Here is a 14,996-nt window from a genome sequence, read left to right on the forward strand (position 1 = left end):
AGTTTTTAGGAAAATGTAAAATCATTTTACTATTTCCAAGATAAAATAAAAAGTAGATTTAGGAGGGAAAATACCCTCCAAAAAAAACTCTACTTTAATATCTCTATTACATAAGTGAACGTCTGAGGCGGCATAGTGATTGTCTGTTTTACTCTTTATTAAAATAAAAATAAATTAAACATTGATGAATCACATTTGTATAGGGTATTTTATGCGCACTTAGGTTGCATTTTTAGGCATTCCTCTCATTTTAGTTGCATTTAGGGCCTCGTTTTCATAAGTTGTCGTTGTCATACTCTATTACGCCCTGTTTGTGTTTTCTTTAATATTTCAGGTGATTTTACGGTCATTTAGAGGGTTTTGGAGTGTCTAGAGGCGATGTGAATGATTATTGGATGAAAATTTCGGGAATGATTTGTGGCGACGAGCCATGGGAATGCAGCGACAAATAGGGGTGAAAGTTTGGTAGAAAAAAACCGAAAACGGAATCGAACCAAACCGAATAAGAAATTCGGTTTGGTTTTTTTCTATTCGGTTTGGTTTGGACTGAGATTTTAAAAAAATTGGTTTTATGGTTTGGATTGGACTAAAAAGTCCGAAACCGAATAAACCGAACTAAAACCGAATAAAGCGAACTTGTCTAAAAAGTATAAAAAGGGTCAGAAAATTGGCTAAAAGTAGGTATAATAAAGGCCCAAAAATAGGCCCAAGTGAAAGGCCCATGAAAAGGTTTTATGGTTTGGATTGGATTGAAAATAAAAAATCCGATTTGGTTTGGTTTGGATTAAAATGTTATTTGGTTTGGATTGGTTTCAAAAAATGAAAACCGAATTAGTTCGGTTTGGATTCGGTTTGGGCCGTAATCCAAACCGAAAACCGTACTTTCACCCCTAGCGACAAATGCCTTGAAATTGAGGGAACATTGGCCCAACTCTCCTACCACTCGCGAAAGCCAACTCCCAGCAAGCGGGCACGCTGACCCATCTCGTTTCCCAATGCGCAAAAACCAGCGCCCTCCCAGCAGGCCTGCTGGCTCGTCGACCTCAATTGTTGTAGCCTTTGTCGTGCTCGCTAGAAATACAGCGCCCACGTTGAATTTGCCGCCTACCCAAGTTTCGTCGCAGGCGCGAAAACCAGCGCCCTCCCAACGGGCCCGTTGGATTTCGCGTGCATACTCGTCGTCGACGCCCTTCGTCTAGTGATCGTCTATCGTCCTTTCAAAACAAACGCACCCTCCCCTCCCCCATCACCCTCGTCGCACTTCTCAGCCCTCCCAAACTATCCGACAACACTCCGACAACCCCACACTTTCCGGCAGTCCTACACTTTCCGGCTTTCCTTTGTTCTCCCTTCTCTCTATGTTCTCGACATTCCCCTTCATTATATCACAGTACACATTTCTCAAACATTAACGAAATTAGTTGTGATGGTGACAATGATACGAAATTAAAGTATCATCACCATAAAAGTACATATTTCTCAAACCCACAATCACCATTACCATAGCACCATAGAATTAACGAAAATAAATACGGAGTAATAAATTTCAAAAAATAAAAATTCCAGGATTCAAACCACAGCCGCACAAACTATGCGCGGGGCACACGACAATGGCGCACAATCTTTGCGCCGGCGACACGGAGGTGCCGTAGATCTTGCGCGGAACCTCCGTGTCGCTGGCGCAAGATTTGTGCGCCACCGCCTTGTGGCCTTTGCAAAGTCTGTGCGGCAGTTGTTCAAATTTGATTTTTTATTATTTTTTATTATAGTGAAGGTGATAGCCTCCTTCTTCAACATGGTGGCTGCCAGAGTCAATGGTTATGGTGGAGGGCAGGATCTTATGACGGCGGGGAAATGGTGATGGTGGGGCAGAAACTTAGGGGTTGTTTGGTTCACTACGATGGGATGGAATGATGATGGCAGATGGTGAAGGGAAGAAGGAGCAATAGAGGTGGTGAAGGAGCAATGGTGGCTCGGCGTAGGTGATAAAATATGTTGGAGTTGGCTTGGTAGGAGGGAAGGTTAAAGTTGGTGTAAAATCAATGAAAGTAAGGATTAATTTTTATAAGGACAACACTGTACTTTCACGTTAAAAATACGGACGACTTTAATCTTCGTGGACGTCGACTAACGATACACTTCTAATATCATCCTCGAATACTCCTTCAGTCCTTCTCCATCACGTGACCTTTCTCTTCATTTGTTCATCTCCTTGATCACACACGATCGCTCTCCACCACCACACTCTATCTCCTCCTCCGTGATCTGCAACTCAAATGCGTGTTCAAAACCCTAATTTCTAGCCCCAATTCCGACTACCTTTCACCGTCTAAGTAACTCGCTGAAATTCCCCGAGTTCAACATCCGGTGAATCACTCTTCTCTCCAAGTCTCCTGGTAATCTGGTATGCATTATTGCCCTGTTCAGTTCCCCAATTTCGAGAATTTTGTGATTCTAATCGGCGAAACTTACTTCCAAGAATTGTTACAACATGAACATCCACTCCATTCTCTCTTTGCCGCCTATATCGCCGTCGCATATCACCGATTCACCGCTCGTTCCGGCGGTATTCGTGCTCGGTGACTCCTCTGTGCGCGAGTCACCTTCTTCTAGGCTCCGCTGGACGACAAGGCATTCCGCCACTCGTCCATTTTTTGATTTAAATCTGGTTGCTGCGGAAACAAAATTCTTGGAAATTTCGCCCGCGCCGACCGCCTCAGTTATCTGCCTACCGGAAGGTTCTGCAATGGCAGAGTTCCTGTTCATTTCTAGGTTTGTCAACTTTTAAATCACAGGTCAATTCTTAATTTTGATTTACTGCTGAAATTCACTCATGGGTGTTTGCGAATTTCCATTTTGTTGATGAAATGCACTGCTTGGTATTTGCGAATTTCCATTTCTTGATCAAATTCAATTATTTTTTTACTTTCCGGGTTTTAGTTTTTGTCTCCTGTGATTTCATTTTGAACAAATTTATGAAGTGGAGGTTTTTTTAAGGATTTTTATGCAGTCGAAGTTTCTGAATCTTTTAATCTTGTTAATTTTATTGATGAAAATAGTAGTTTAGTAAGTGATTCATGGAGATACTTTCGGAGGAGAGAAAGTGTGTGGAAAAGGAGATGAAGAAGAAGGTCACACGAGGGAGAGGGAATATTGAAGGGGAGGAACTATAAAAAAAAGAGAGAAAAACAAAACAATAAAATACTGTAGCTCCATTAGAATTCAACCCTCGGATGTCATTTATGATAAATTGATGCGCGATACACTTATGCAGTTCCTTATCTAAAAAATTGATGGTGTTCTGATTATTTCCCTACACCCAAGGTAGATTTAGCTACCGTTCTCTTCCCCTGAATTTGACTTAGCTACCGGTCTCTTCCGGAATTTCACTTATATTATGTTATCATAAATTCTTATTTACAATGGGTGTACAATAAATAGTGTACACCGGAGTAAAAGTTGACTCAAAATGCTTAAAAGTTACATTTATATAGGTAAAAGTTATCTATTTTTTAATAATAAATTTTTTCATTTGAATAAAAATTATTTCTTCAAAATCACTAATAATGTATAAATTAATCATTTAACCCTTTAAAATGTTTATCTATCAACTTTTTAATTTTATAATATAAAAGTTACAGAAAAATAAGTTAAAGTTACGAAAAACTGCATAAAAGTTATCTTGGTGTACAATAAATTTATTGTACACCTTGTGCGCGCAAGACCTTTTGTTATATTATATATCTTATCTTATCTTATTGACCCTGAACTCATCTTATTACCACTTATCTCATATTATATCATCTTATCTTATCTAAACTTATATTATTTATCTTATTGGCTGTTAATGGAAGTAAAAGGTGTCATTTTTAACTTATTGACCCTTATCTTATCTGAACTTATCTTATATGAACTTATTGACCTTTATTTAATTTAATTTTATCTTATAAGGCCTGAAATAAGTGAAAGTAACAGTCTAACATAGCCTTATATGAGGGAAATAAGTTCATATAAGTTCAGAAAGATAAGAGGATTCAAGCAAAAATAAGGGCTAATCCAAGTACTTCGTATAATTTATAATTAAAATAAGTTTTGATAATTCAGATGAGATAAGTTCTAATCAGGTGAGTAGAACGCAATTTTAATGTTGTTGAGGCCAATTTTGCTTAATAATGCTATCCTTTCAACACTCACCTCATTTTTTTTTTGAAATCGTAAAAGTAGTCCAACCTTTGCCCGTTCTCCTAAAACAATCACAACTTTGAATAATCCGGGGATAATTCAAGCTTTACGGGTTATGAAAATAATCATTGACCTGTTGGATACCGGAATAATAAGATAATATGGCACGTGTCTCACTCTAATTGGTCTAAATTCTTTTATTTTGATACCTATATATTTCTCTTTCTCTTCCTCCCATCTTCCGTTGCTTCTATTCTCTCTCCTCCCGTCTTCTGCCGTAGCCACTATCGCCACGTCATCGGATGGTTCTCCAAAGATCGTCTATCCGTCCTCGTAATTCGCCGTCTCTCAATATTTCTCATCTGGCGGTTCCCTGGTATCTTCCTCCTCCATGCCGTTTCACTCCCTAATTCACACTCACGAGCATATGGCTTATTAATTTGTGAAATCGGGAAGTCTGATCAAAAGTCGCCGTTAAATGTGGTCAACATTGGCTTAGAGTTTGGAGGGCAGCAAAACATGTTTTGCTGAACTCGGAGCTGCCCTGTTTGTCGTGTTTTCGGTATGAGTTCCAGGCTGAGTCTCCCATGAAGTAGGACGAGAAAGATAGTGAAATATGAATTTGAGGGAAATGAAAAGGGGTTGCTAAGGAACAAAAGAATTTGGAGGCGTAACGACTGGTGTTTAAAAAAGCGCGCTTAAAGCTCGCTTAAGCGCCGAAGCTCGAAGCTATAGGGCAAAGAGCTTAATTAGTTATGAGCGAAGCGTTTGTGAAAAAGCGCACCGAAGCGCATGAAGCTCAAAAAGCGTATGAAGCGCCTTTTTTGAGCTTCATTGAAATTCTTCTTTTAAAAAAAAAAATCAGGTTAAAAGCTTTTTTTTTATATGTTGTTATTGTCTATTGGACCACATCCTATTAATCCTTAACAAAGTGGGCCAAGAGTTCAAAAGAAAAGAAAAAAGAAGAAAAAAAGATGACATCCTTTTGAAAATAGCATAATATATTTGTTTCCTAGTGGATATTACATGATAAACACTATGTTATATGCTTTATTTTGTTAAAACAAGGAGCAACAGGGAAGAAAATCTGATGTTTATGTGTTTTTGTGATTATTTTAGTAAGATATATATCCATAATGGTAAAGAAACCTTGAATTCTTAAAAAGTGCGCTTCACTTCGATGAAGCTCGCGCTTTGCGCTTTACGCTTAAGCTCTAGGACTCATATCACTGTAGTGCGCTTTGCGTTTCTTTAAATACTGGTAACAACGACTGAGTACGTGCCTGAGAAGTTGAGAGTTTGAATATAGGTTGACAGGTCAGATTTCGTGAGTTATGTTGGTGGAGTTGAAGAGCTGTATGAGAAGATGCTTGCTAAGATTGATTGCTTGGCCACACAAGTTGAGAGCTCTTCTTCTAAAGTTCTTGGGATGATAAGTTTTGTGCACTGAATATTGGTTGAGCGCATTGGTGGTGGGTGGTATAGGTTTGGGGGGGGGGGGAGTGTGTGTGTTTCAGATTTCCTGAGTTATGGAGTTAAAGAGTTTTATGAGAAGATGCTTGCTAAGATTGATTGTTTGGCTACACAAGTTGTGGGCTCTTCTTCTAAAGTGCTTGAGATGATAAGTTTTGTGCACTATATATTGGTGGAGCTTGGGTGGTGGATGGGCGAGAAAGTTTGCGCGAGTGTGGGATACGATTGGTGGGCTGGGTCATTGGAGTTGGAGAGGAGGAGAGAGAAATGGTGGGAGGAGATAGAAAGGGGTGGTGGATGGGTGAGAAGGAGAGGGTCTTTTTAATACTAAAATTTAAAATTATAAAATAAAATCTAGACCAATCCGAGTGCGACACGTAACATGCTTAACTTGTAACCCCTCTGTATTTTTGTAGGAGTCATAATTCCATTTTTGGTAATTTTTATACACTTCCCAATTGTTTATTATTTTTTACTTTCCTATGAGCCTCACTTAAACTATAAGTAATTCCGTTTTTGGTTACTTTTACTCCCCACTTGTTTTTTCATATTTCTTTATTGTCATCACTTGCATCATTATTATATCAAATACAACTATGCTTCCTTAATACTTGTACCGGTCAACTCGTGACTCCTAAAAAAAATATGGTTGTAGGTAAAACATACACTCCCCAATTGTTTATTATTTTTTACTTTCTTTTGAGCCCCACTTAAACTATACATAATTCCATTTTTGGTTACTTTTACACCCCCACTTGGTTTTTTTATATTTCTTTATAAATTATTATATCAAATTCAACTATGCTTCCTTAATACTTGTGCCGGTCAACATGTGACTCCTAAAAAAATACGGTTGTAGGTAAAACATACTATCTTTAGATTATACCCTCTAAAGCTTGAATTATGCGTGGATTATTCAAAGGTGGGATTGTTTTTAAGGTTGGAGTGTTTTTTACAAAATTTTATTTTTTATTGGCGATATTTGTTTTTCTTTGATTCTAATTTCAACTAATTCGGGCCTCGTTTGGTTGATCCTGAAATTGGGTTAAGTTTTAATATGATGCAAGTCATTAGTTGGTGCAATTTTTCACCTCATTTTTTTATTCTCTCTTCCTCGATTCTTGTGCAAATAATAATTGTCGAGAACATGTCGATATTAAACAGGACATGTGTTAATGATTTGATACTTGTACAAAGTACTCCATATATATTTTTAGGGGATGTGTGTATAATGGTTGGGCTAAGGCTCTCTTTTACTGCATCCGTCGCCAAAAGATTGCCCTACAGAGCAAACTTCACTTTATTAATATTTGGGTGTAAGTTGTGTGCATGGGTTGGTAGATTGGGCCCATGAGGGAAGAGATAAAGATAAATTAAAGGGGGGCGAGGGGAAGTATCATTTAAGGTATGTATGAAGCAAACTTAAAGGGACACCCCAAAAAAGAATAAGGGGTAATCTTTTAGGGACGGAGGGTGGAGTAATGTGTAGAAGACCATTTTAAGTAAATGTTTCATTATCTGTCAGCCTTTGTCTTTTTCACTACTAAAATCAAGAGCTTATAGGTAGCTTCTAAAATTTTTAAATTTTTTTTGTGCCTGAGTAGGTAGCATCCTTGTTGACTTTCCAAAAGAGATACCGACCGGCGGTATCTGTGTAATATGCAGCCTCTTGATGTTTCTACTTCTTATTAAGTACGCAGCTTCACAAAACTTCTTCTCTCCAAGTTCATCTGTCTGGCAGTACCATTGACACATCTTGGGCTTCAATTTGGACGGTGTGATTAGCTCTCGCTACCCCTGTTAATGAGTTTGACTGCTGAACCAAGCTCTAAACTGGTGAGTTGCGACATTTCATTCTCACTTTGTTTTCTTCATTGGTTTGCCTTTTATAGAGTATGTGTTTTCATTTTTGTGATTATTTGATTTTTGAAACGGCTAGAACTATCCTGCCGCCATTGATGTTTGTTCGTCATTTGGAAATTTTCTTAGGAGGTGAGGTAGTATAGACATCAGAAGTAAATACGCATTCCATTATATCCTCTTCCCTCCTTGTTAACCAAAAAACCTTTAGAAAACGGTTAAGATGGAAAATTTGGTGCCGATGTAGTTATCAATCTAAGAATTGTAATTCAAATTTTAGCGGTTTTGCTAAGAAGTCTATAAACAGATCCAAAAGAATCACAATTTCATGACAAATAGTAATGTATAAGTTTGTTTTACAATAAAAAAATTACTTTGCCGTAGGGGGTGGGCATTTCAGCTATCCGAAAAGTTCTAGATCTGATAATTTCAATCTAAATTCAATCCGATTTTTTTGAATATCCAATCTGAAATATCCGAATTCAAAAAATCAGATACGATATCCGATTTTTTTCCAAATATTTTGGATAACCGGAATTTACAGTAATTTTAAAATCCGATCTGATATTTCCGAATATAAAAAACGGACCGGATTAGATTATGACCCAGTCAACCGGGTCGGACTTTTTTGCACACCCCTACTTATAGGTGCCCCGTGAATTTTCATCAAACCTTGAGGATATGGTGAAACTCCCAAATAAGTTTAATGTTCGATTCAATTTATATTTTAGGCATCCTTTGTTATGGGACTAAGTATCTGCTGGTCTTGCTGGCTGCCTGACTCATACGAAGCAGTACTTATGAACAAAATACCAGCAATATGTATTTTGTCATATTTTCCTACTTCTGGACAATGTAGCCCTACTTGTAGTCTTGAGTTCTTGACAATTAGAATATTATACGGAGTACCTAGTATGAGTAGTAGAATAGTAGTACAATTGTAATGACACAGTAATTAATATGTTTAGTTATATTAACAGAGTTTTGCAGATTAGCAACAAAAGCAGCAATGGACGCATCAAATGTGGTATCAGCTGCTCAGTGGATTGGCTCTTCACTAAACCAAGAGGCAAATGCATTAACCGGAGTGAAAAATCAAGTAGAGAACCTCAAAAAAGAGCTGCAATTCATGCAACAATATCTCCAAGATGCGGATGCAAAAAAAGAAGTGGGTGAAGATCATACTTTGATAAGTCACATGAGGCAGCTTGCCTTTGATGCTGAGGATGTGATTGATTCTTATGTCCTTAAAGTTCATGCTCATCAGTCTGATGAGAGCTGGTTCATAAGAAGCGCGTACTTCCTTCTCAATCTCCCCCATATCTACAAGGTGAAAGAACAGATAGAGCAGGTCCAAAGTGGCCTAAAACAAATCATCGAGAAATTAAAAACTTATGGGTTAACAAAGATTACTCAGCCCGTGCAGAAGAGGGCACAATTCCCACGCAGCTACCCTTATGATGATGACAATGGTGAGTATGTAGTTGGCTTGGAGAAAGACATTCCGAAGTTGATAAGAGTACTTAAAGGTGAGGGGATGGCCAAAGTACGCGGTCTTGCTATTGTGGGGATGGGTGGCTCTGGAAAAACTACTCTAGCTAGGAAGCTTTATAATCATTCTTCTATTAGAGAATGCTTTAACTGTAAGGCGTGGGTTTCCGTATCTCAAGAATGGAACACTGCTCATCTCCTGTCTGAGATATTGAGACAGGTTGGGGGCCTTAAAGAGACGACAACAACCAAGTTAAATGACGGGTCGAGTGTGCCAGAATTGGTGGCTGAGCTACGTGAGATCCTGGAAAAGAAGTCATACTTGGTGGTTTTAGATGATGTGTGGGGAAGCAAGGCTCTAAAAGAAATGCGCCCTGTTCTTCTATGTGGAAATGTCAGTGGAGGAGGCAAGATCATCATCACATCTCGTAATGAAGAAATTGCCGACTTTCAAAATCTCCAAAGCAACCTATATAGCTATGAGCCCAAACCGTTAAATGAGGATGAGAGTTGGATGTTGTTCAATAAGATTTCTCTTAGTCATCGAACAAATTACAACAAAGATAAGTTTGAAAATCTAGGTAGGGAAATGTTGAGGAAATGTTATGGACTTCCTTTGGCAATAGTGGTATTAGCCGGGATTTTAAACACAAAAGGAAGCTATGAGGAATGGCTACTAGTGAGCAAAGCCGTAAGATCAAGAGTGATGCAAGGTTCGTGCACAAACACGTATGGTAGTGTACAAGATTTGATGGCTCTAAGTTACGATGATCTACCTTACGAAATAAAGCCTTGCTTTCTTTACCTAAGTGTATTTCCAGAAGATTGCAAAATTTCAGCTGGAATGTTGGTTAGGATGTGGATTGCTGAAGGTCTAGTTGTTGCACACGTAGAGGAAGCGGTATCCCTAGAAGAAGTAGCAATGCAGCGTTTAGAAGAATTAAGCCACCGATTCTTAATTCAAGTAGTGAAAACCAATTTCAACGGAGCCATACAAAAATTCCAATTGCACGATCTATTGCGCGATCTTTGTGAAAAGAAGGCCAAAGAACAAAGTTTTCTTCAAATTTATACTTCTATTTACAATTCCACGACCATGCGTGTTGACGCACTTACTAAAGCAGTCCAGGCACGCAGAGTTGCTCTTCATTCCAGGTAATTGAAAATGATTTTAGTTTATATTTCTGGTTATTATATTGAGTTATGAGTAGTATTTTTGTTTTTGTGAATTAATAACTGTTGACATACAGAGTAATATTTACCCTGCACCCAAACAAACTTCTTGTTAGATTTTGACACACACATTAAGAATAGCCAGTGTGTAGGTAGTTAGGGTCCCTAAAAAGAATAGGTAGTTAGGTGTCGGAGTGCGGACTTATATTTTACGTGATATACTAGATAAGCTATTGTATGAATATTAAAAAAATAAAAATAGATATGATATGGTGTGTATAGAAAATTTAATTAAGAGAGATGAAGAGTTGATGAAGGTTCCTTTATCACATAGGACATGATTCATAATTTTAAATGGTAGGTCGGAAACATTACGTTTATGTGTTAAATGGCTCAATATACAAGGAGGTTATTTGTGGCCCAAAATAATACTAATAGTAATTACCACGGAGTACTCCGTATCTATTATGGTTATGCATATACTAGTAAAATTGAAGTGTGCATCACATGTGTCACCCTAGTTATCCTAAACAAAATATGCCAAACTAAATGAATATGGTTCTTCCCTGATATTGTGCAGCACCTCATTTCCCAAACAAATTTCGAATTTGCGATCACTTGTAATGTTGACAAAGTCAAGCATCTTGACCTCTGCCTATGATATTAAAGAGACCTTGGGCTTGAAAGTTGTGATCAATTCTTTCAATCTACTTAGATTGTTAAATCTTTGGGGCATTCGAACCTCAAGTGGTAAATTACCCAGCCAAATTGGAAGTTTAATTCACTTGAGGTACCTTGGAGTTCGTGCTTCAAACATTGGAAGTCTTCCATCGTCAATTGGAAATTTGAGGAACTTATTGACCTTAGATTACAGGGATATTGACCATGGACCGGTTAGAATCCCCAAAAGCTTGCACAAGCTAGCATTACTTAGGCATTTATTTTTGCCAATTGAATGCACTTGGGTTAATAAAGAGATGGTTTTGAGTGGTTTAAAGGACCTGAAAATACTTTGGGGTGTAAGATGCAAGCCTAGCAAGAGGTGGAAAAGAGATGATGTTGATTGGTTTTCAAGAGAAATGACAACATTAAGCACAAGTGTGGAAAAGTTAAAAGTGGTGGTGTCAACAAAAGAGAATTTGGAGGCTGCTTTCAGCTGTCCCAGCCTTATTTTGCATCGGCTTCGTACATTTCATTGTGAGTGGGATTCTGACATAGCCTTACATCGTGTCAATCCAGTCTTTCGTCACAGCCAACACTTGCTTAAGCTGGTGTTGGTCGGGAAAATACAAGTCGACAACTTATGTTTCGTATTACCATCTAACCTTGTAATTCTAGAATTGAAAGACAGCATGCTAGAGGAATGGGATGGAAATGACAACCCCATGATTGCTATTGGATCATTGTCCCACCTGAAGGTCCTTAAACTATCAAATTCCTATTTGGGATCTACATTCTTATGTACGGTTGGCTCATTTCCTGCACTTGAGGAGCTCTACATAAAGAGTCTTAAAAACTTGAAGACTTGGTCAGTTTGTGAGGATGCAATGTCGAGTCTTAAGAAGTTAGTGATCCTTTATTGTGTAGAGCTACGGGAGTTTCCCCAAGGTTTGCCATTTATGGCCACCCTTCAGCAGCTCGAGTATTTTGAAGTACCTGATGAATTTGGGAAAGAAGCAATAGAATGCGGGTGGTCTGAACAAATGCTTAAATTGCCTCATAATATTGGGGACATCATTAAATCTTGTGATTCTGACGTTGATGTTTCTTCCATCAGCAAGCTCCATGAGCAGCTCACTGCTGGTGTTTTCTTGAAAGACAAAAAAGAGGCAAGTTTATCAATTATCATTGAAACAATTTTTAGCATTATGAATTTCTTTATGTGCACAATTTTCATCTTCAATTTATCAACGTAATTCATTTTGTGAATTTTGTATCCATTGCAGAAGTTTTGGGTCATGAAGAAGCATTTTCGCTACTATAATTGCTTCATATTATACCCCCAGATAAGCTGTGAGGCTTGTCAGTGCTCGCTCTATGGTGGCAGATGGGAATGTAACGAAATGGAAGAAAGGTATGAATAAAGTTGACAAATTTTGTGACACTCAAGAGTATTTTCTGGTATTCCCCCAACTTAAAATGTGTAAAAGAATGATTATTCATTAATAAGTGGGTCTGAAATACTCTTAATATATAGTACGTTGTAGCTTTAATCTTTATCTGCAAATTCTTGGCAGCAATGGCGGTGCATTTGTAAGGGTGGGCAAACTAAAATCAGTACCTTCGGATACAAGTGCACCGATTGTGCGTGGGGAATTCCTGGCAAAATATCTGACTCCGAATACAAGATATGAAGTTGCTTTTGTGGTGATGTTACCACAATCAGCATTTAAAAGGGGCATGCCATCTGCTACTTGTCTAAGTGAGATATATGAAAGTAGTCGTTCAGAGCTGTTGCAACAGGAACACCATCTATCCGACAAGCCAAGGGATGAATGGGTACAACTTTCGGGCGGTGAATTTCAGTCACCGTTGTTCTCTTCAGATTCGGTTTTTATTGTGTTCACCTTGAGGAAAATCCCTGTCGGGTTGGTAATTCAAGGTGTCGTCTTTGAGCCAAAGCTTGAAGTAATCGCCCCGTGAGTCCATATGTATTATTCGTATGTATATTTTCTGATCATCAGTCCATATGTCCATATGTATTATTCGTGTTTGCTTGTATTTTCTTATCACTTCATCAGTCCATATATATCCTAATGGTGGAAATTTAGCAGGATCCCATGAGTATGATAATTTTGATCGTTTTCCCCACGAGTACGCTTTCCTCGGTAAGTCTTGATTTGATACCTTTACATGGCACTCTGTCCATAAGATGGAATATATAGACTTGTAAGAAACTGGATTTTGTCATTGTACTCAATGTTAGAAGTGGTTGAAAGTAAGACAGATTTGCGAACATGAGATTTTTACTACCCGTTGTTCTTTCTATCCTTAAAAGATTGCCCACTTTCAATTTTTTGGTCAAAATTTGATCATTAACTTATACGAAGTTAGAAATAATATAGTCATGTGAGGTGTTGTCAGATACGTTTCAATATAATATTTTGAAAATATTAACTTTTTATAATTTCAAGAGATATTTACGTTTTAAGTCGTATTTTAGAGACTGTTAAAATTAAATGGGGCAACCTTTTAATGAGGTAGGGTGTATCATCTATGTAATACGTGATTTTCTTTGAATGGGATAAGGGCATAAGAGCATCTCCAATGGTTGTAGCTAGGGACTTGCTTGCAATTTTTAGAAATTCCAAGCTACTAGCTTGACCATTGGAGTTGATATAATAAATTAGCTTGGCCAATGAAATAATATTAAATTAAATTAAATTAAAATATTAATTGACAAATATGACTACATTAAATATCAAGCGAGTAGCTAACCACTAGGGTACTAACTAGCTAGAAAGAGAAATAGCTTGAAATATTACGTGGCATAACAAGCTAATTTAGAAATTAGCTTACCATTGTAGATGCTCTAAGGCCAGTAGTAGACTTAGTTACGACCTGACTCGGTTGAATCAACGTTATTTACTTCGGAGTATGTAAAAGGTCACATTAATTTTGGAAATTATATCTCTTCTTCTTCTGTATAAAAGGCCGACAATTCAGGTAAGTGTTGCATCATTCTTTGCCCACTATGGCCCCTCATTTTAATATGTTGCCATGCTCACTAACAATTAGGGGTGTGCACAAATTAGTCCGAACCAAAAAAATGGCCCGACCGACTTGGACCGGACCGGATCAAAGGCAATCGGTCTGGTCTTTGGGTCGAGAAATATTAATTTCTGGTCTTCGGTCCGGTCCGGTCCGGTGCAATCGGTCCGATCTTCGGGTCGAGAAATATCAATTTTCGGTCTTGGTCCGGTCCGGTACAAACGGTCCGGTCTTCGGGTCTAGAAATATCAATTTTCAGTATTCGGTCCGGTTTTGTCCGGTCCGGTCCAAATCCCGATTTTGGTTTGAACCGGTCCGATTTTCCTTAAAAAAATACGGAGTATAATATAACCTATTTAAAAATTTAATTCTCATTTTAATATGTTGTAAATAATATTATATTGTGATATATTTTATTTTAGCTTCCAAGAAAGGCCTCAAACAAATAGTTTTTTATATATATTTTTTCTTTTTTATCATAAATTTTATAATTAATAAATAATATATAGAAATAGGTCTACAATCAGTCCAAATCGGTCCGGTCCGGATTCGGTCCAAGCATAATCGGTCCGGTCTTCGGGTCTTGAATTATCATAATTTCGATCTTCAGTCCGGTCCGAGTCGGCCCGGTCCGATCCGGGTTTGGATCGATGAACACCCCTACTTGCAATACAAAATAAGTATTCAAGCTATACTAATATATTAAAAGGCGTTGTAGAAAACGTCTATGTATCACGTAGTATTCTTCCCTTTGCGCCACGTCATTCACTCACCAAGTGGTATGCCATGTCATGGATAACCAAAAATCAATACAATGAGGTTTGAACTCTAGACCTCATATCTGAATGATATTTCTCATTACCATCTTAACCAACCACCTATTGTGGTTTATTTCTTCACATTAATTTATAAATAAATGTTAACATGAAGTCTAAACCAACTAATTAAATTTTTATTTGATTTTTTATTTTCTATGGAATATTTTGAAAAAATAATAAAGAAGTAGGACAACTATGAAGAAACATGATGTCATGAATCTCATAAGCATCAACTATAGAAACACCTTGCATGGCTGCTTATATCTAATTTGGTGTTATTAATTTGAA

At 37.7% G+C, this 14,996-nt stretch overlaps 1 protein-coding gene across 3 annotated transcripts; it reads left to right on the top strand.

The window, feature by feature from the left end:
* The first annotated feature begins 2,195 nt into the window (after window positions 1-2,195).
* LOC110797804 (probable disease resistance RPP8-like protein 4) lies at window positions 2,196-13,137 on the top strand. 3 transcript variants are annotated; one of them, XM_056838533.1, is made up of 6 exons: window positions 2,196-2,795; window positions 7,260-7,491; window positions 8,496-10,161; window positions 10,760-12,008; window positions 12,126-12,253; window positions 12,417-13,137. In XM_056838533.1, the coding sequence occupies exons 3-6, from the start codon at window positions 8,525-8,527 to the stop codon at window positions 12,820-12,822; spliced, it is 3,420 nt and encodes a 1,139-aa protein (XP_056694511.1). In that variant the 5' UTR covers window positions 2,196-2,795; window positions 7,260-7,491; window positions 8,496-8,524; the 3' UTR covers window positions 12,823-13,137. The 3 variants fall into 3 exon arrangements, with proteins under 3 accessions (XP_056694511.1, XP_056694510.1, XP_056694512.1); XM_056838532.1 differs by having other exon boundaries at window positions 2,196-2,772; XM_056838534.1 differs by having other exon boundaries at window positions 2,196-2,772; window positions 7,356-7,491.
* The last annotated feature ends 1,859 nt before the right edge of the window (window positions 13,138-14,996 follow it).

Source organism: Spinacia oleracea, chromosome 3 (genome assembly GCF_020520425.1).
Source record: "Spinacia oleracea cultivar Varoflay chromosome 3, BTI_SOV_V1, whole genome shotgun sequence".
NCBI lineage: Eukaryota > Viridiplantae > Streptophyta > Magnoliopsida > Caryophyllales > Amaranthaceae > Spinacia > Spinacia oleracea.

Coding starts and splice junctions, on each gene's coding strand:
- LOC110797804 (XM_056838533.1), top strand. CDS start 8,525: ATGGACGCATCAAATGTGGTATCAGCTGCTCAGTGGATTGGCTCTTCA. Junction 10,162..10,759: donor AGAGTTGCTCTTCATTCCAG/GTAATTGAAAAT, acceptor GATATTGTGCAG/CACCTCATTTCCCAAACAAA. Junction 12,254..12,416: donor TGTAACGAAATGGAAGAAAG/GTATGAATAAAG, acceptor AATTCTTGGCAG/CAATGGCGGTGCATTTGTAA.